The sequence below is a fragment of the Micrasema longulum genome, unplaced genomic scaffold, assembly GCF_059751315.1.
Source record: "Micrasema longulum isolate JH-2025_06_02 unplaced genomic scaffold, ASM5975131v1 h1tg001355l, whole genome shotgun sequence".
NCBI classification, from domain to species: Eukaryota; Metazoa; Arthropoda; class Insecta; order Trichoptera; family Brachycentridae; genus Micrasema; species Micrasema longulum.
This window is the reverse complement of record NW_028278541.1, coordinates 94,324-115,643: the sequence shown is the minus strand read 5'-3', so window position 1 is coordinate 115,643 and position 21,320 is coordinate 94,324. Positions and strand designations below refer to the sequence as shown.

Sequence of the window (21,320 nt, the reverse complement as noted above, 5' to 3'; positions counted from 1 at the left end):
GACAGGATCAAGAAAGGGGCGCTGCGTCGGTTTGGACATGTAGAGCGAATGGACAGCGAAAGAACGACTAAAAGGATCTACGATGCAAATGTTGATGGATGCAGAAAACGAGGAAGACCGAGAAAGACATGGCACGACCGAGTCCATCAAATACTTGAAGATGGACATGTCAAAAGTAGGAATAATCGGCGTGCGTGCATAAGAAGATGTATGAATGTAGAGGAAGCGAGGTCTGTATGCCAAGATAGAGTGTTATGGCGTTCTATCCTCTCTGCCTACCCCTACGGAGAAACGGCGTGATGGTTTGTTGTTGTTGTTGTTGTTGTATTTTATGTTATTTTATGCAAATTCAAATTTTCGTTTTTTTTTTTATTTACACATAAAATAATTTTAACATGCTGTTTGAAAAAGAATAAAAATATTTTTAGTAAAATCATTGAAAATAAGGTTAAAAAAATAAATATTGTCAATTTCCACTTATGACCGTTTTTACAATTTTTCTGGAAGTATATTTACACTAAAGTGTGGCAAATCAATTTTATTTTTATGTAATTAATAATTTTTCCATACATTTTTCATTTACTCACTTAAGCATTTTCTTGCTCCCTTGAAAAACGTAAAAAGGGGGTTTCACTGTAATTGAAATCTGTTTTTGCAAGATTTAGAGACGGTTTTGAATTACGCTATTATTTTGGCATCAACAAATTTTCCATTTTGGTGGAGATTTCTAAGTTAGCTTCGAATACCCTCAAATATCGGATAAGATTCGGGCGAGCGCGACTCACGAGGTATTTGGACTTCTGCGCCTCGGCCAGGTGCAGCCACTGCTGGGGCACGCCCAGCCGGTGGAGCAGCTGCGCGGTCGGGGTGTTTTCCGTGCCGCCGGCGTGCCTGAGAACCATCTCCTTGACAGCGTGCGAGCGCCTGAAAGAAAAAAACAAACCTTTGTACGCATTCGCGATTCGTGAACGAAAACACAGCAGGTTGGCGGCGACCCAGAGGCTCAGTGATCCTCTGCAGCTCGCCACCGAGATCCAAGATCTTCGCATTTTATTCGTAACAATTATTTGAACAATATTTTGAGTATGTCCAAATGCTTGCCGACTGACTGGATTTCCTCTCTAGCGAGTTAGTCATATTTAAATTTGTTGCGATGGAAAACATTTCTGAGAAGGGAATATGGAAGTCTAGGCATTTACAGGACTTACGACCTGTCATTGACTGGTTCAAGAGCCCACTTTAGAAACTGTGTAACATTCACTATTCTGCCTATGTTTAAACATCCACATTTCCTCAACTCTTCCACCTGTTGACTTTTGTGAAGTAAAAGATTGGTTGGTTGGAAGAATTTGCCATTTGGCAATAAGCCCGCCAATGTACAAATAACATTATGTACAAAAAGTTAAATAAATAAATAAATAAAAAAGAGCTGAAACCTCAATCACCTGGGTGATTGCTTTCAGGCGTTGCCTAGTAGGTGGATTGAATTCAGTCAGATGATAAAATAAATAAAATATGTAATAATAATGACATCAACTTACAAGGCGTCGTTTTCAATATGCTGCAGAACAAACACCGCCCACGGCCAGAGCCCGTGCGCCTCTAGCTGGGCCGCGAAGCCCGTGTTGAGGGTCGCGAGGCCCCTCGGAGACCAGTGGCTGTAGCCCAAGGTGTGTAGGAACTGCTGCAGAAGCCAGCTGCGGGAATACGAGCCAGGTCAGGTTAGGTCGTCGGGGAAAACATTTTTCATATCCAATTTCCGTACGCTTTGAACGTTCCAATTGTGTCTGGTGATGCCCGCATGCCAGGGGCGAACCGCGTATAGAAGCGATTATGCGCAGCTTACCATTATATTTGACTAACCATAATAATGTTTTAACCATAATAACTTGCAGATAACACAAATTATTTAAAGATTCTTGATTGGGAAAACAGTATTTCAAACATTATTTCTTAAGGGCTATTTTTCTTTGAGATGGTACTTTCGACACGAGACCATAATTGCTTTCATGCGTCATATTGCGGGACATATGGCGCTCAACGCGGCCGTTTTCAGCACTATTAAATATCGAGAACGATTCGGCCAGTTGACATTTCAATTGAATACCTAATATCGACTGAATTCATAGTGGAATTTTTTATTTATTTTTTAACGAGTTATGTATTCAAGTAATAGATAAACAATATTTTGAGTTTGTCCAAATTGGATTCAACTTCCTGGGGAGCTGTTTATTTTAACATATTACAACAGAGATGAAGAACATTTGAGAGAAGGTAATATGGAAGTCTAACATTAACAGATGAAAGAATATAGATGTTCAAATATAGGCAGAATGGTGAATGTTACACAGTGTGTAAAGTGGCCACTTAAACCAGCCATTGACAGGTCATAAGCCCTGTAGATGCCTAGACTTCCATATTACCTTCTCTTAAATGTTCTTCATCTCTGTTGTAATATCTATATAATATAAAATATCACGAAGTTACATCGTTTGAGTTGAGTTCATGGATGAGAGTTGTCGTATCACACAGAACCACAGAAAAATATCAATTTATAGAATATATTACTTGCATTATATTATGTACCTTCTATGAAGGTACAAATAAATTATATTTTTTTGTAGCTTACCCGTAAATAAAATCACCATTCGCCACTGACACACGCTCCACCTATGAGGAAAAGATGAAGATTATCAGCACTGGGCCGGTTACCTGAGTCTGTAGTCAAGTGGATCGGGAGTATGCGAGTCCGGGTTCAGTATGGAGTCGAGGGGACACCATTTGGAGTCGCGAAGGCACATCAGCTGGTAGCGGAGGTCCAGGCATCTCTTTTCGTCATCCTGTGGTCAAAATCATCGTTATTACAAAGGTTTGCCTTCGACCCCGTTGAGCTCGGCCTCACCAAATGAAGGTTATCATCAGAGTCCTTAAAATGTAGCTCGATTAAAATGACAGCAGCCAAACTAATGTCACTAGTGATGGGAAATTACTGATCACTGATTACTGATCATGTACCGATCAAATCCATCCGTTTTTTCGTGCAAACATAACACTCTGTTTCCGAAAATTGATATAAAAACGGAAAAACAAGCCTATTATAGTGTGTCTAAGACAATTATTTACTAAAAAATAAGACATTAAATACTTTTTTTCATGAACAACAACAAATGAATAATTTTTTATTATTTATTTAAATTTATTTTAACAGAGAGGGAAAACATTTTTGAGAAGGGAGTATGGAGGTCTAGGCATTTACAGGGCTTATGATCTGTCATTGGCTGGTTTAAGTGGCCACTTTACACACTGTGTAACATTCACCATTCTGCCCATGTCTGAGAACGTCTACATTTCCTCAACTCTTCCATCTGTTGACTTTTGTGAAGTAAAAGAGCGGAAACCTTTATCACGTGGGTGAGATTCACCCGGCTGAACCAAATCACCTACTAGGCAACGCCTGAAAACAATTTTCCAATTTTTATACTTCTTTTACCAGGTAATAATTCAACAATGTTTTGAGTATGTCCAAATGCTTGCAGACTGGCTGAATTTCCTCCCTAGGGAGTTGTTCAGATTTAAATTTATTTCAACATGGAGGGGAAACATTTTTGAGAGGGGAATATGGAAGTCTAGGCGTTTACAGGGCTAATGACCTGTCATTGGCTGGTTTAAGTGGCCACTTTACACACTGTGTAACATTCACCATTCTGCCCATATTTGAACATCTATATTCCTTCAATTCTTTCATCTGTTGATGTTTGTGAAGTTAAAGAGCTGAAACCTTTATTTATGCGGGTGAGATTCATCTAATTGAATTATTTCACCTACATACTAGACTAGGCAACGCCTGAAAATGTTATTTTTTCAATTTCTATACTTCTTCATGGACCAGGTAATTTATCAACAAGCCTAGACTTCTTATTACCTTTTTAAAAATATTCTTCATCTCTGTTGTAATATGTTAATAAAATTATGAGGCTGAAGCGAGCATCATCGACATAACCGAGAAAGCAGTTCCCCCGAGATCGAGGAGCAGCGAAGGAACGGCCGGAGAAGTCATCATCTTACCTCGTGCAGCTGGTCCTGCCGGTGCCGGGGGAGGGGCAGGGCGACGCGGGACGAGGCGCGCGCGGCCTCGCCGGCCTCGCGCAGGCCCGCGGGGCCCGCGCCCGCGGGGCCCGCGCCCGCGGGGCCGGCGCCGGCCTCCTCCCAGAACGAGGCCGCGAAGCCGCGGAGGGCGTCGCCCACGGTCGCCACCGGCTCGCAGATGTACCTGGAGGGAGGGCGGACGTCAAAAACCAGTCACGATAAAATATCAAAGGTAAAAAAACTCAACACAACAAACCGTCACGCCGTTTCTCCGTAGGGGTAGGCAGAGAAGATAGAACGCCAGATCACTCTATCTTTGCATACAGACCTCGCTTCCTCTACATTCATATTTATTTATTTATATCATCATCAATAACACTTTATATCATCATCATCGTTCCCTTTCCGCACCTAATGGTGCATAGGGCACTGCATTGGTACACCAATCGCAGCGTATCTTGATCATTTTTGTTACATGAAGGTAAGATGATCAATATCACGTTTCCAGGTACCAGTCCAGGGACTATGAAATATTCTAGTGAAAACACCCATTCAAATAAATATTTAGTTAGTGACATTTCAATCTTGACTTATTACATTCATACATCTTCTCATGCACGCACGCCGATTATTCCTACTTTCTACACGTCCATATTCAAGTATTTGATGGACTTGATCGTGCCAGGTCGTTTTCGGTCTTCTTCGTTTTCTACGTCCGTCAACATTCGCTGTCCATTCGCTCTACACGCCCAAACCAATGCAGCGCTATTTTCTTGATTCTGTCGGTAATGCATGTCTCAGCCTTGCACGGTTCACGCATCTCGACATTTTTGCATCTATCATGCATCGTTTTACCACACATTCGCCTGAGGGATCGCATTTCTCCATTAATCAAAATTATATCAGATTCACCATCATTCCCTTTCCACACCTAATGGTGCTTATACTCATTAAAATGAAAGATGATTAGAATGACAGTTGTCAGAAAAAGTGACGACATAACTTTGTAGTAACATCAGAGGAGTGTTTTTTTTCGTTTTCTGCATCCATCAACATTCGCATCGTAGATCCTTTTAGCCGCTCCTTCGCTGTCCATTCGCTCTACACGCCCAAACCAATGCAGCACTATTTTCTTGATTCTGTCGATAATGCATGTCTCAGCCTTGCACGGTTCACGCATCTCGACATTTTTGCATCTGTCACGCATCGTTTTACCACACATTCGCCCGAGGGATCGCATTTCTCTATTAATCAAAATTATATTAGATTCACCATCATTCCCTTTCCGCACCTAATGGTGCTTATACTCATTAACATGTAAGATGATTAGAATGACGGTTGTCAGAAAAAGTGACGACATAACTTTGTAGTAACATCAGAGTGATTTATATTGACACACGAAAAATCATTCGTATTTGGTAAGTCAATTTATTTTTTTAATACAATTCTTGACATGTAAATCAACATAAATATATAAAATCAGTTTCAACAGAGAGGGAAAACATATTTGAGAGTGGAATACGGGAGTCTAGGCATTTGCAGGGCTTATGACCTGTCATTGGCTGGTTTAAGTGGCCACTTCACACACTGTGTAACATTCACCATTCTGCCCATGTTCGAACATCCACATTTCCTCTACTCTTCCATCTGTTGACTTTTGTGAAGTAAAAGAGCTGAAACCTTTATCACGCGGGTGAGATTCATCCGGTTGAACCAAATCACCCACTAGGCAACGCCTGGAAACAATTTGCCAATTTTTATACTTCTTCTTTTACCAGGTAGTTAATTCAACAATGTTTTGAGTACGTCCAAATGCTTGCAGACTGGCTGGATTTCCTCCCTAGGGAGTAAGTCGTGTTTAAATATATTTCAACGGAGAGGGAAAACATCTTTGAGAAGGGAATGGAAAACACGGGCAACATGGGCGGAATGGTGAATGTAACACAGTGTGTAAAGTGGCCACTTAAACCGGCCAATGACGGGTCATAAGCCCTGTAAACGCCTAGACTCCCATATTCCATTCTCAAAATTGTTTTCTCTCTGTGTTGAAATAAATTTAAACATGAACAACTCCCTAGGGAGGAAATCCAGCCAGTCTGCAAGCGTTTGGACATAATCAAACATTGGTGATATAAAATCAGCTTTAAACCTTAAAAAAACTTAAATAAACCTAATTATTAATGAAGTTCTTACAAGGTTACATCATTTTTCAAAAACGTAAGAGATGGGACGAATTGATCAAATAAAAAAATAATTAATTTGATGTTGTTAATGAAAAAAGTATAAATGTCTCATTTTTTGGTGAATAATTGTCTTAAGCACACTATAATAGGCTTGTTTTTGCGTTTTTTATATCAATTTTCGGAAACAGAGTCTCATGATTAATAAAAAAATAAAAAATAAATGATTGCATGAAATAACTGATAAAATCGATTTGATTAGTGATCAGTAATTATATATAGTTGGATAATTTATAAAGCGCCATTTTTGTAAAAATCACCTCAAGGGCGCTGTACAATTAATAAACATCCCAGTACGTCTTGCAGCTATAGAGCGCATGGACGGTTGGGATTCTAGTTCCTCGTTTTCAATTAAAATCAATCAAAAATTATAACGGATAGGAGCTAGATTACAGGACGTCTTGCAGCTACAGAGCGCATAGACAGTTAGAAATTTAGCCCCCATTTACACATTTTAAAAATTGACAAATAAATTTAGTGCATAACAAAATAATAATAACATGAATAGTAAAAAGGAGTAAGATTACAACACGCCTTGCTGCTACTAAGCGCATAGACGATTGGAATTCTAGACCCCGTTTACAAAATTAAAGTATTTTAAAGTTGATATATTAAAGCTAGATAACCAATCATCGTGCAGCTACAAAGCGCATGGATGAGAGGAATTCCAGCAAAGTTAAAACAATATCAATAAATTTATAAAAAATAGAGTATAGTAGTAAATTGGTTGAGTGTTCATACCAAGAAGTAAGCAATAAACAACTAAATAAATCAAAAATCAAAACAAACAACAAATTTGCCATCACTAATGAAATTAGTTGACAGCTGTCATTCTAATCATCTTACATTTTAAGGACTATAGGGCACCGCATTGGCACGCTGATCGCAGTGTCCCTTGATCATTTAAATTGAAAAATTTCATTTCGAGTGAACGCCTAGTTTCGAAAAAGCAGTCTATAGTCTTCGGCGTCTCACCAGAAGTGCAGGGCGAGCGCCCCCAGCCACGGGAGGCCCTCGCACGCGTGCAGCGTGCCGCCGGCCAGCTCCAGGCGCGCGCGCCCCGACAGCAGGCACAGGCAGGACAGCACGCCGGGGGGGACGTGCGAGGCGGCGCCCGTCTCCACGAGGGCGGCGCACTGGTTGTAGGCCAGCGTTCTGGTGCTCGCGTCGCCTGGAAGAGAGTCGGCGTGCTGATACAGTACAAATAAATATCTTCATAGACCAAAACTTAAAATGGAAAGACCATATCAGTGACTAGTTAAACGAATTAAAAAATGTATATACATATTTATTAGACTAGGGAACATTTTAAAATAGCTTATTACTCAATAGCACAATCTTTGTTACAATATGGTATTGTAGGATGGGGTGGTGCATGTACCAATATATTAAAGCCTCTTAAAATAGTAGTAATAATAGGAACTGCAATTCTTGGTAACAAAGGTCTACGGTGTATGCAAGAGAAGCGATTTATTTATTTATTTATTAACGGACATTGTCCATGTATACAATTTATAAGGTTTAAATATTACAATAAAAGAATAGTTTAAAACATTTAAAGAAAAAAGAAAGAAGCATTGACAAACATAAGGGACATCGAGACAAGATCTGGACTATTTATTTAGTGCTCGTTTAAATCGTTGTAAACTTAAACCAAAAAAGTCCAGATCCTGTCTTGAGTTAACAATACGACAAAGGCGGGTCATTGGAGAATTTAGGCCATAGTTTGTTCTATGCTGATCGATGAACAGTACTTCATTGTTTGATTTGCTGATGAATGTCGATAAATCCAATGTGATGGTTTTTGAAAGAAATGAAAGTACGACTAAATGTGAAATCACTGTGAATGGAGTTATACTAAAACAAGTAGAGGAATTTGTGTATCTGGGAAGTATGTTCACTGGGGATGGTATGACTGAGAAATATATTGAAAGGAGGGTGAGTGCCGGGAACAGAGTGAACGGTGCACTTAAATCGACCTCGGCAAATAAATGCTCGTCACAAGAGGCAAAATTGGCAGTTCACTACGGAGTCCCGGTCCCGTCCCTGATGTATGGGAGCGAATAATGGACTTGGAAAAACAGGGACGAAAGTAGGCCGAGTGCTGTCGAAATGCGATCTCTCAGGCGAATGTGTGGTAAAACTATGTACGACAGATGCGCAAATGTCGAGATCCGTACATTATGCGAGGCTGAGACGAGCATTATCGACAAAATCAAGAAAGGAGCTCTGCGCCGGTTCGGACGTGTGGAACGAATGGACGGCGAGAGAACGGCTAAGAATATTTACAATGCGAATGTTGATGGGTGCAGAAATAGAGGAAGACCGAGAAAGACATGGCATGACCGAATCCAACAAATACTTAAAGATGGACATGTCGAAGGTCGGAATAATCGGCGCGCGTGCATGAGAAGATGTACGAATGTAGAGGAAGCGAGATCTGTATGCAAATATAGAGTGTTGTGGCGTTCTATCCTCTCTGCCTACCCTTGCGGGGAAACGGCGTGATGGTTTGTTTGTTGTTAAAATAGTACAAAGATTAATAATAAAAGTAATTTTAAAGAAAGGTTCATACAGTAGACACTCTTTATGAGATTAATTCTATAATACGAATATACAAAAAAGAAGAAATAAAAGAATTCGAAATGATTAAGTCTATTGTTTGAAAAAACACTAAATATAAAGATATTATTGTGAAATCATTGAAAATAGTCAAAAAAAAAAAAATTAACAATCCCCAAATATCACCGTTTTTACAACTTTTCTGGAAGTATATTTAAACTATAGTGTGGTAAATTATTTTTATTTTTATGTAATTCCTATTTTTTCCATACATTTTTCATTTCCTCACTTTAGCGTTTTCCTCAGTTTTACACATTTTTTTGCTCCCTTGAAAAACGTGAAAAAAATTCAATTATGACGCTGAAGCGAGCATTATCGACAAATCCAAGAAAGTCGTTAAATAAATCAATCATTTTACTACTACTACCATCACGCCATTTCTCCGTAGGGGTAGGCAGAGAGAATGGACCGCCACACACGTCTATCCTGGCATACAATCCTAGCCTCTTCCACATTCATACATCTTGTCATACATGCCCTTCGGTTCTGTCTGCTTTTGACATGACTAGACTTAAGATTTTGGTTTATCTGATCATGCCACGTCTTCCTCGGTCGTCCTCGTCTAACGTTGCCGTTCATTTTTGCCATATATACTTGTTTTAGCATTCTCTCGTCGTCCATTCGGTCTACGTGACCAAACCATCTCAGAGACCCTTTCTTAATCTTATCAATTATGCTTGTCTCAGATTTACACTCTCGCCTGATTTCATCATTCGTAACCCTGTCATACATTGATTTCCCACACATTCGTCTAAGAGATCGCATTTCAACCGAGTTCACTCGGCTTTCATCCTTCCTCTGCCAGTTCCATGTTTCACTTCCATACATAAGTGTTGGGACTAAAACTCCGTTGTGCACTGCCAGTTTAGCTTCGATTGACATTTTAAAACAATAAAATCGATCTACAGTATTGTATTTTATCATGCCGCGTAGATTTTTGCCGCGGTGTTAAATGGTCCAATCATGCGATAACTCGCAGTGGGCTCGTAGTTTGCGCGTGCACAGCGGTTCGGTCTCCGTGAATGTACAAAGTAATCTCCGTCGTTGCGACAAATTTTAATCTTCCGTAATTGAAATAAAATGAGTGTCCGTGCGCGTTTCAACGTTCGCAGACGATCCGTACCCGAGACCTGGGTGAGCAGCGCGGCCAGGAAGTGGTTCCCCTGCCGCTGCGCCATCCTGCACGCCTCCCGCAGGCGGCGCGCGGCCAGCAGGGGGGTGAGCTCCGGGTGCCGATCGTCCCCGCCCGCGTTCCGCTCCTCGTCCTGCTGCTCTTCGGCTAGAGTCCGCTGCAGCCAGGCGGAGAGGGACGCGTGTTCCGCTAGCAGGCGGCTGCCGCAGTCAGAGTCTGCGGGAATCAAAGTAAGAAAATATAAGGAAAATTTTGAATAACAGGTAAACATATTTTTTTCATAAATCTATAAAAAAAATACATTTTTTGCTGTCTAAATATATTGCCAGTCACAGAGCTTTGTCCGACCAGCACAATTATTTTTTTCTAAAACCGTTATAAGTTATAATATATCAGAAAGCATTAAAAAGTACATTAAAAACACATTTTTATGTATTTTTTTTCCCAGCAAAAAAGGAAGTTATTTGCAATCTGTCCTGAAAACTGACAGCACAAGAGTATGAAGTTAGTTTCTATCCTTATACCAACTTTTTATAGGACAAATTCGTAATTTTTAAGACAGTTTATTGCGTTTTGCGGACATTTATTGCCGCTATTTTTGTGTTTTTGACGACTCAACAGTCTGAAGTTATTCTCTAATGATTATACCAACTTGTTGGTAGGAAAAAACTGCAATACCCAGTGAAAACTGACAGCACAAGAGTCTGAAGTTAGTTTCTATCCTTATACCAACTTTTTATAGGACAAATTCGTAATTTTTAAGACAGTTTATTGCGTTTTGCGGACATTTATTGCCGCTATTTTTGTGTTTTTGACGACTCAACAGTCTGAAGTTATTCTCTAATGATTATACCAACTTGTTGGTCGGAAAAACTGCAATACCCAGTGAAAACTGACAGCACAAGAGTCTGAAGTTAGTTTCAATCCTTATACCAACTTTTTATAGGACAAATTCGTAATTTTTAAGACAGTTTATTGCGTTTTGCGGACATTTATTGCCGCTATTTTTGTGTTTTTGACGACTCAACAGTCTGAAGTTATTCTCTAATGATTATACCAACTTGTTGGTAGGAAAAAACTGCAATACCCAGTGAAAACTGACAGCACAAGAGTCTGAAGTTAGTTTCTATCCTTATACCAACTTTTTATAGGACAAATTCGTAATTTTTAAGACAGTTTATTGCGTTTTGCGGACATTTATTGCCGCTATTTTTGTGTTTTTGACGACTCAACAGTCTGAAGTTATTCTCTAATGATTATACCAACTTGTTGGTCGGAAAAACTGCAATACCCAGTGAAAACTGACAGCACAAGAGTCTGAAGTTAGTTTCAATCCTTATACCAACTTTTTATAGGACAAATTCGTAATTTTTAAGACAGTTTATTGCGTTTTGCGGACATTTATTGCCGCTATTTTTGTGTTTTTGATGACTCAACCAGTCTGAAGTTAGTCTCTATCATTAACTTGTTAATAAGTTAAATCATTAGACAAAATTATTACCCAAGTTTCGGGTTTTTTGGTTGTAATGTAATTTTACTAACATTTATTGCCGCCATTTTCGTGTTTTAGTTGTAATTTTAAAGATAGTTTATTGTCTTTTACAGGCATTTAATATTGAGATTAGGATATTTAAAAAAATTGCAATCAAAATGGGTTCAAACATTGCTCCATAAACTTTTTAATAAAAAATAACTTGCAGAATTTTTTTTCACTACACTCCATTCACGTTTTCCCTTTATTTAAATATTCCCTCCATTCACATTTCCCCTCCATTTACATATTCCTTCCATTAACATTTTCCCTTTAATTACATTTCATCTCCATTTACATTTTCCATCCAATTACATTTACCCTTGATTTACATTTTGCCCCCATTTAAACAGTTCCTCCATTAATATTTTCCCTTCATTTTCATTATCTTTATTTACATTTTCCCTCCATTCACATTTACCCTTCATTAAAATATTTCCCTTATTTACAGTTTACCTACATTTACATTTTCCCTTCATTTACATTTTCCCGCCATTTACATTTACCCTCCATTTACATTTTACCTTCATTTACATTTACCCTCCATTTACATTTACCCTTTATTTACATTTACCCTTCATCTACATTTTCCCTACATTTACCCTCCATTTACATTTTACCTCCATATACATTTATCCTCCATCTACATTTACCCTCCATTTACATTTTCCCTTCATTTACATTTTCAGCCATTTACCCTCTATTTACATTTTACCTTCATTTAAATTTACCCTCCATTTACATTTACCCTTTATTTACATTTACCCTTCATCTACATTTTCCCTACATTTACCCTCCATTTACATTTACCCTCCATTTACATTTTACCTCCATATACATTTATCCTCCATCTACATTTACCCTCCATTTACATTTACCCTCCATTTACATTTTCCCTCCATTTACATTTTTCCGCCATTTACATTTTCCCTGTGCTTAATTGTTTTTTGTCAGTCCCTTGAAAAACGTAATTTAGGGATTTTAGTGTATGTAGTATATATATTTTAAAAATTAATTAACTTATTTTACTGTTCTATAATGTACAGAGGTTCATGGTTTCAGGTCCCAGCTATCAAAGCTACTGTCAACTATTCAAAACATCTCACCTGTTTCTGTGTCACTGTGGTCCCCCCACAGCGCCAGGCAGAGCGACCACACTTGCTTCCAGTACTTTGGTCCGACGCCAAACTAAAAAGAATAAAATATTAAAATATTTGACGCATCCAAATTCTTGTAGCAATGTACCACCGGGCGTGGCATTGACCTCCGACCGAAGCGTATCTAGATCATTTTTGTTACATGGAAGGCGAGGTGATCAGATATTGCAGGGTATAAATATTTGCAATACATATGGTAAATGTGGCGCAGCCATGAATAGTTTGGGCACTATAGCCCGACTTTGGATTTCGGATGATCGAGATATGCCGCATTCGGTGCGGTTGACACTCACCGACTGGGAGCTGGTGGCTATCCTGGAGTCCAGTCTCCGGTCCTCCTCCAGATGTTCCTCCAGCATGGCCCTCCTCTTGCTCTGGGTGGGCACGTACCTGGGGCAGGAAGTCTCGCTCCCGGAGACCAGCTCTGACATGGATAGCACTATCTCCAGGTGGCGCTCGATGCTCTCCTGAAAATAACATTGCGATCATTCTAGCTCCATCCGACTCGCAGTTTAACATTATATCTATTAGTTTAATAGCGGTCTTCTCACCTTGAAAGAAATGCCGATGTCGGTGGGAGGACCCCCGCCAGCGATCCTCAAGCGCTGCGTCACCGCGGCCGAAGTGTCGTCCCCGCCGCGCCCGGACACATAACCAGACAGGGCAGCGAGATCGCCAGCTAAAATTTGTCAAGAAATTAATGCATGTAATTCACAAAAAATAAAAAAATTAAAATCAAAGAAATGCGGATGCTCAAACATAGACAGAACGGTGTGCGTGAAGTGATCACTGTATGCAACCGATGACACGGTTTTATTTTGATCTCTCCCGCTCGTGATGTTTGTTCATCATTCTGCCCACGCTTGGACGTCCGTACTCACCTAAGGACGCGTCCGCGACGGCGTCCACTGTCGTCAGGCACGTCAGCTGCGAACCGCGTCCCCAGCCGACGCGGAAGTGACGCGCGTTGGCTATCGAAAGATCACTGTAGCAGGATGCTCCGAGTCGACCTGTAAAATTATTACAGTACAATCTCGTTTTTACGTTCCTCGATTTTACGTTTTCCCGTTTCCTGAACATTTTCACCGAAATGTTCAGGACCCATTTTTCTTCATACATTCTCATACAAATATTCCCCCCAATTAGCGTTTTTTACAGTTTTCATCACCCCAGTTTTACGCTTAAAAATTTTCGGAATTCATTTGATGTGTCAAAAAAGCCAAAATTACGTCGTAATAATGATGCCGCGGCACGCGCGCCGCCGCGTGTGCCACGCGAATGAATAATAAAAACAGGTACACAACTAATAAAGGATAAATTATTGTCTCAACTTAAATTTGACAGAGGTGCAATGTAATTGACCCTTTTGTTTAAATGTCTTCCTTTAGGGTTAGTCTTAGTTTTCATTTGAACAAAAACGTCATATTGACTTGTACAAATTATGATACGCAGTTGACAAACGTTTAGGAACAATAAAGTTTTAATATCACTAAATTGCGATGTTTAAAACATAACATTGGAAATATTTAAAGCTATAAAAAAGATGCTTTAAAAAGTTGTCATAAAAGTGGAAACAATTTTGCCGCGATCTATTTGACAGTTGTTTCTAGTGATGCCATAGAAAAAAAGTGATACTGTATAAATAAAATTTCCCAACAAATGTTGGGAAATCCCCTAAATAGGGGAAAAAATATTTTATGTTATTTTATGCAAATTCAAAATTCTATTTTGTTTTTTTTTTTTTTATTTACACATAAAATAATTTTAACATGCTGTTTTTAAATCAAATAAACAAACAGATTACATAATATTGTTTGAAAAAATATAAAAAATACTTTGAGTGAAATCAACAACGGAGTCTTGGTCCCGACCCTGATGTACGGGAGCGAAGTACGGACTTGGAAAAACGGGGATGAAAGTAGGCTGAATGCTGCCGAAATGCGATCTCTCGGGCGAATGTGTGGTAAAACTATGTATGATAGACGCGCAAATGTTGAGATCCGTACATCACGTGAGGCTGAGACGAGCATTATCGAGAAAGGGGTGATGCGTTGGTTCGGACATGCAGAGCGGAAGAACGGCTAAGAATATTCACAGTGCGAATATAGTGGAAGACCGAGAAAGACATGGCATGACCAAATCCAACAAATACTCGAAGATGGACATGTCGAAAGTCGGAATAATCGGCGCGCGTGCATGAGAAGATGTATGAATGTAGAGGGTATGCAAAGATAGAGTGATGTGGCGTTCTATCCTCTCTGCCTACCCTTACGGAGAAACGGCGTGATGGTTTGTTGTTGTTGAAAATAGGTAAAAAAAAATCAATATATTGACAATTTTCCACTTATGACCGTTTTAACCATTTTCATGGAAGTATACGTACACTATAGTGTAGCAAATCAATTTTATTTTGATGTAATTCCTATTTTTCCCATATATTTCTCGTATCCTCACTTGAGCGTTTTCCTCAATTTTACACTTTTTTTTCTGTGAAATTAATCCGCGGTGCAGTGGCTGAGACACTCGACTCACGCACGAGGGGTTCCGGATTCGCGTCCCGGTGAGGACACAAAAGTTGAATGTGATTTTTCTCGAGCCTGGGTGCTCTGTGGTTCACCAATGTGGTCCGGCCTCCTGGCCTGTTGCGATGCAAAAAAAATTGCAATATTTGGCATCGATTATTCTCGCGAAATTGAAAATTTAGACGAACCTGCAATGGTCTTGCTGAACGGCTGAATACGCCTGTGGAAGCGTAACATGACCGTCTGCGGTTTGACGATTGGCGCCTTCATTTGTACCCCTGTCGACGTAAATATCATAAATAAAATACTCAGAAATTATTTGTTTAAATTTTAAACATCACTCCATAGAATTAAGAATAGTCCAGAAACCGCATATGCACATCAAACAGAAGGCGACCAAACTACGAATCAATGAGTAGGTTTACGTTTTGACCCGTTAGTTTCTTTGTAGACGTCGCTCAGTACAACTCCCGATTTGAATTCAACAATGCCGTGTTGTGTCCCTTTTAAAGCTTAGAAACACTGCTAGGATCTTAAAGAAACAGGATGGTATCACATTTCATGTGTTATTAGCAAACGAATGTTTAAGTAGCAAATGCATTATTTAAAAATTGAATTATTTTACCATCTGTCAGATTTTCGAAGAAACGAAATGGAAATTTCGTGAGTGTTGCCAGGGTAGTTTATTTGTTTACCCCACTTTACTCATCTAATGAGAGAGCTAATGAAAATTGGACCTCGGATTAAAAAACTCTGTGGTGGATATTTGACTGACATTATCTTTATAACATCAAATATTATTTAACAGGCATAAAAATATCCGTTTTATGTAAAATAAAATTTTAAAGTTAATTTATTCAATGACTCTTATTAAATGACCCTTTACTTATCTACTCTGTTGTTTCAATTGATGTTTCCGCGTGCACAATAAAATTTTAGAGAAATTAAAAAATAAATTAATGATGATATTTTTTCCCATCGTGCAACATTACGCGGCGACATCACAAATGCGCGCGGCGAAAGTGGGGCATAGTGGGGGGATTTCCGGACACAGTCCGATGCATTCAAATATGATTCTACGCTCCTTCTGGACTATTCTCAATTCTATGCATCTCTCTTATCGTCCACTTACCAGTGAGCTCTGGTCTCGCGGGCTGGGCGAGGAAGCCGGAGGGAACGACGGTCGCGTCCATGGCCGACGGGGACTCCCTGACGGTGGAGGTCGCCACAGAGCTGCCCTGCAGGAGGCCCTGAGGGACCAGCTGGTCTCCGGAAGACCGGGCGTCGTCCATGTCTGGAGACGCAAACACAACATTTAAGTCATGATACAGTAAAGGTGTCAAAGTAATATATATATATATATATATATACATATATATAGTTGGATAATTTATATAGCGCCATTTTTGTGAAAATCACCTCAAGGGCGCTGTACAATTAATAAATAGCCCAGTACGTCTTGCAGCTACAGAGGGCATGAACGGTTGGGATTCTAGTTCCTCGTTTTCAATTAAGATCAATAAAAAATTATAACAGATAGGAGCTAGATTACAGGACGTCTTGCAGCTACAGAGCGCATAGACAGTTGGAAATTTAGCCCCCATTTACACATTTTAAAAATTGACAAATAAATTTAGTGTATTAATGATACTAAAAAAAAATAAAAATAATATGAATAATAAAAAGGAGTAAGATTACAACACGTCTTGCAGCTACTAAGCGCATAGACGATTGGAATTCTAGACCCCATTTATAAAATTTAGGTATTTTTAAGTTGGTATATGAAAGCTAGATAACCAATCATCGTGCAGCTACAAAGCGCATGGACGAGTGGAATTCTAGCAAAGTTAGAATGATATCAATAAATTTATAAAAAATAGAGCATAGTAGTAAGTTTGTCAAGTGTTCATGCCAAGAACTAAGCAATAAAAAACTACATAAATAAAGCACTGTTTCAACTCCATGGTTAACAAAGGGAGATAGATGTCCGAAGAGAATCTTTTGTAGACAGTAGGTAGATACCGTCACCATGTGGCCCACTGGCTGCTGGAGAATTTCTGGAAACGCACGTGTGTAGACTGGGGGATTATGCCTATTGTTCCAACGACTCGGCGTCCATTTTGGTCCGTATTATTTCATTTTATGAGACGCAACATTCCTGTTCAATTCACATTTTTAAATGAATATTTTTTTGTATAAGTCAGTTATAGAAGTTTGATTTATCATTTTGTATATTATTAGAAGGCAGATATTTGAAATATGATGTATTTATCAATAAATGTCAGTTCACTTTTAGTAACACTGTTGTAATTTATTAATTATGGGTGTAGTGTTCAAAATACTAAAATTTAGGTACTTTCGCGTCAAAAGCTGATGGATTCTTAAACGGTTTTAATGATTCACATAAAATTTTATGATTTAAAGGTTACAGGCGCACTATTTTTTGAAAGTTTCCATTGTTCACTAATAATTTGCGACCCGCTCATGAAGACAAACTGTCTTTAAAATTAGGACTAAAAAACACGAAAATGGCGGAATTAAATGTCTGTACAGCAGAAACACGCAAACTGTCTTGAAAAATTACAATTAAAATTAATAATTTCTCCGACCAACAAGTTGGTACAATGATGGAGACTAACTTCAAACTCTTGAGCTGTCGGTTTGGAGAGCGGATTGCAATTTTTCCCGATTTTAAGTGTTGAAAAAAGTGGTAAAGAAATTTGATTTGACAAAGGTATTTGTACATAATGTTCTGTTACTGCACAAAACAGACAGAAGAGCGCAAGTTTTTTTTTTCAATTGCTGAAAAATATCATGTTTTAATTTTTTAATCAAATTACGTACACGGAAATCATGCCATAATAATATGTACGTGAGTGATTTTTTCATTAAATGAAAAAAAACTTTTTTTTTATAAAAAATATATCATATATTTGTACCTACATAGAAGGTACATAATATAATGTAAGTAATATATACTATAAATTGATATTTTTCTGTGGTTCTGTGAGATACAACAACTCTCATCCATGAAATCAACTCAAACGATATAATTTTTTTATTTATATCCCTACAGAGATGAGGTAGAATTTTTTCAAATTCAAGGTTCAGGATTATGGATATTCGGGCGTTTACAGGGCTTATGACCTGTCATTGGCTGGGTTAAGTGGCCCCTTTATGTAGGTACTACAACATTCCCCATTACGCTTATTTAGCGAATATCCACACCAGGTAACATTTTTGGTTTCTGTATATATGCTACGAATCAAGAACCCATCCACAAGCGAGTTGGAAGCGCCATCTATGCATTGATATTGAAGTTATTTTATGTAGTTAAGACTCATCAGCCGAGTTAAATTAAGTACTAGTAAACGCCTGCAGATGACTCTGCAATTTATTTTTACTTATATTTTTACCAGATTTTTTATAACATTTTTTGGTTCGTGTACCTGCACACAAATCTGGATTTTCTCCCAAGACGGGAGTAGGTATATATTTTTATTTATATCCCTACAGAGATGAGATAATTTCGTGATATATTATATTATATAGATATATTTAATCCATTAATTTGATACATTATTCATTAAAAAATAAATAAAAAATACCACTATGAATTCAGTCGATATTAGGTATTCAATTGAAATGTCAACTGGCCGCATTGTTCTGGTAATTAATAGTGCTAAAAGCGGCCGCGTGGAGCGCTTTATGTCCCGCAATATGACGCATGAAAGTAATGATGGTCTTATGTCAAAAGTACCACCTCAAATAAAAATAGTCCTTAAGAAAAATGTTTGACAAAACAAAAAAAAATAATACTGCTAAAAACAGCCACGTCGAGCGCTATATGTCCCGCAATATGACGCATGAAAGTAATGATGGTCTTATGTCAAAAGTACTATCTCAATGAAAATAGTCCTTAAGAAACAATGTTTGACAAAACAAAAAAAAATAATAGTGCTAAAAACGGCCACGTCGAGCGCTATATGTCCCGCAATATGACGCATGAAAGTAATTATGGTCTTATGTCAAAAGTACCATCTCAATGAAAAATAGTCCTTAATTAACAATGTTTGAAATACTGTTTTCCAAAACTTGTGTAATCTGCGAGTTTAATTTAGGAGAAAAAACCCGCACTGGGGTTAATACATTCAAAATATGGTATACTTATTTGAATGAAAAAATAAGCTGAAATAATCGGCTAGTTTCTTGGCTCACCGCAGGCGCTGGGTGCGCTCTATTTATATTTATATTAGGATAAAAATACAAACAGTGGAAATGATTTAAAATAAATGTTAATTATTTATTTGTTTTTCTGTAAATAAAGTTACAGTAAAACATTATTATGGTTGGTCAAATATAATGGTGAGCTGCGCATAATCGCTTCTATACACGGTTCGCCCCTGTCGCATGGTACCCTTTTCCTTTTCTGCGTCGACATGTGGCTGGTGGCATCAGTGACGTCAATAAATAAATGATGGAACGAAATATTACCATTTTCCATGTTGTAGAAGGAGGCCTTCATGAGCTGGAGTGTGTGGGAACTTCTCATGTCCATGTGGATGGAAGTCGGACTTGACATGTCTGAAATAAAACATTATTATTATTTATTATTTGACACTTTATATGCATACACAATAAACATACATATAAGGGCGGGCATATTGCCTTAAGGCAATTTCTCCCTACCTACCCAAACCGTTCAGTTTGAGAAAATTATAAATACATGGACATATTGAATCTTACAATTTTATACAAAAATTAAAAGCAAAGATTAACAAAAATAAATATATATATATAAAAAAATAAAAAATAACACTTTACTACGAGAGGGGATGGGAAGGAAAGAAGAAGGATAAAGGAACAATTTAAATAAAGAAGGGGCATCACTAACATTAGTGGGTAGATTATTCCACAATCGAGCGGCTACTACTGTGAAAGAGGAGGCAAGAGAATTAGAGCGATGACGGGGTATTAAAAGGGTTCTCTCGTCACTAGAGCGAAGAGATAGTCCGTGTTGTGAAAGAGGTTGGATGAGCTCTCCTCAGATAAACGGGCGAAGTGGGAACATTTTGTTTTTTAGAGTAATAATGAGGAGCCTAGGAAAAAATTAATGAAATTTATTATATAAATAAAACACGAGTGATACTTTAATCCACAAATTCGGAATATCCAGTGACCTGTTTCATCGCTTTCGCGACATCTTCGAGACTGGTATCTTTATTAAAGAGTTAAATGTATTTATACAGAACAGAGGTAAGGATACATAATTCAAAGTTATATGTAAGTAAATTAAATAAAGTTATTTTTATCTTAAGGATCATTATCAACCAATTTTCTATGGGTTAACTAATGAATTGATATAATGCTATTTTAATGAGTTTAAGTATTTTAACAATGTTTGATTATGTCCAAATGCTTGCAGACTGGCTGGATTTTCTCCCTAGGGAGTTGTTCATATTTAAATTTATTTCAACAGAGAGGGAAAAAGTTTTCGAGAAGAAATTTGGAAGTCTAGGCATTTACAGGGCTTATGACCTGTCATTGGCTGGTTTAAGTGGCCACTTTACACACTGTGTAACATTCACCATTCTGCCCATGTTTGAACATCCACATTTCCTCAACTCTTCCATCTGTTGACTTTTGTGAAGTGAAAGAGCTGAAACCTTTATCACGTGGGTGAGATTCATCCGGCTGAACCAAATCACCTACTAGACAACGCCTGGAAACAATTTTCCAATTTTTATACTTCTTTTACCAGGTAGTAATTCAACAATGTTTGATTATGTCCAAATGCTTGCAGACTGGCTGGATTTTCTCCCTAGGGAGTTGTTCATATTTAAATTTATTTCAACAGAGAGGGAAAAAGTTTTTTTTTTTCTTTTTCCCTCTCTGTTGAAATAAATTTAAGTATTTTATTTTATTTGTGGTGTCTCATCCTTCGTGTTCTTACCTCTGTTCTGTATAAATACATTTAACTTTTTGATAAAGATACCAGTCTCGGAGATGTCGCGAAAGCGATGAAACCGG

At 38.2% G+C, this 21,320-nt stretch overlaps 1 protein-coding gene across 2 annotated transcripts in view; it reads right to left on the bottom strand.

Annotated features, from left to right (window-relative positions):
- Nup98-96 (nuclear pore complex protein Nup98-96) overlaps window positions 1–21,320 on the bottom strand; it is a 78,679-nt gene that overhangs the window by 11,293 nt on the left and 46,066 nt on the right. For both annotated transcript variants that reach the window (XM_088235301.1, XM_088235302.1), the window contains exons 27-39: window positions 19,785–19,874; window positions 16,423–16,584; window positions 15,479–15,568; window positions 13,650–13,778; window positions 13,320–13,447; window positions 13,062–13,235; window positions 12,718–12,799; window positions 10,072–10,296; window positions 7,302–7,497; window positions 4,066–4,270; window positions 2,713–2,840; window positions 1,542–1,697; window positions 786–924 (exon numbers count right to left, since the gene is read on the bottom strand). In XM_088235301.1, the coding sequence (XP_088091427.1) occupies window positions 786–924; window positions 1,542–1,697; window positions 2,713–2,840; window positions 4,066–4,270; window positions 7,302–7,497; window positions 10,072–10,296; window positions 12,718–12,799; window positions 13,062–13,235; window positions 13,320–13,447; window positions 13,650–13,778; window positions 15,479–15,568; window positions 16,423–16,584; window positions 19,785–19,874 (1,904 nt within the window). The remainder of the gene's footprint in view (window positions 1–785; window positions 925–1,541; window positions 1,698–2,712; window positions 2,841–4,065; window positions 4,271–7,301; window positions 7,498–10,071; window positions 10,297–12,717; window positions 12,800–13,061; window positions 13,236–13,319; window positions 13,448–13,649; window positions 13,779–15,478; window positions 15,569–16,422; window positions 16,585–19,784; window positions 19,875–21,320) is intronic.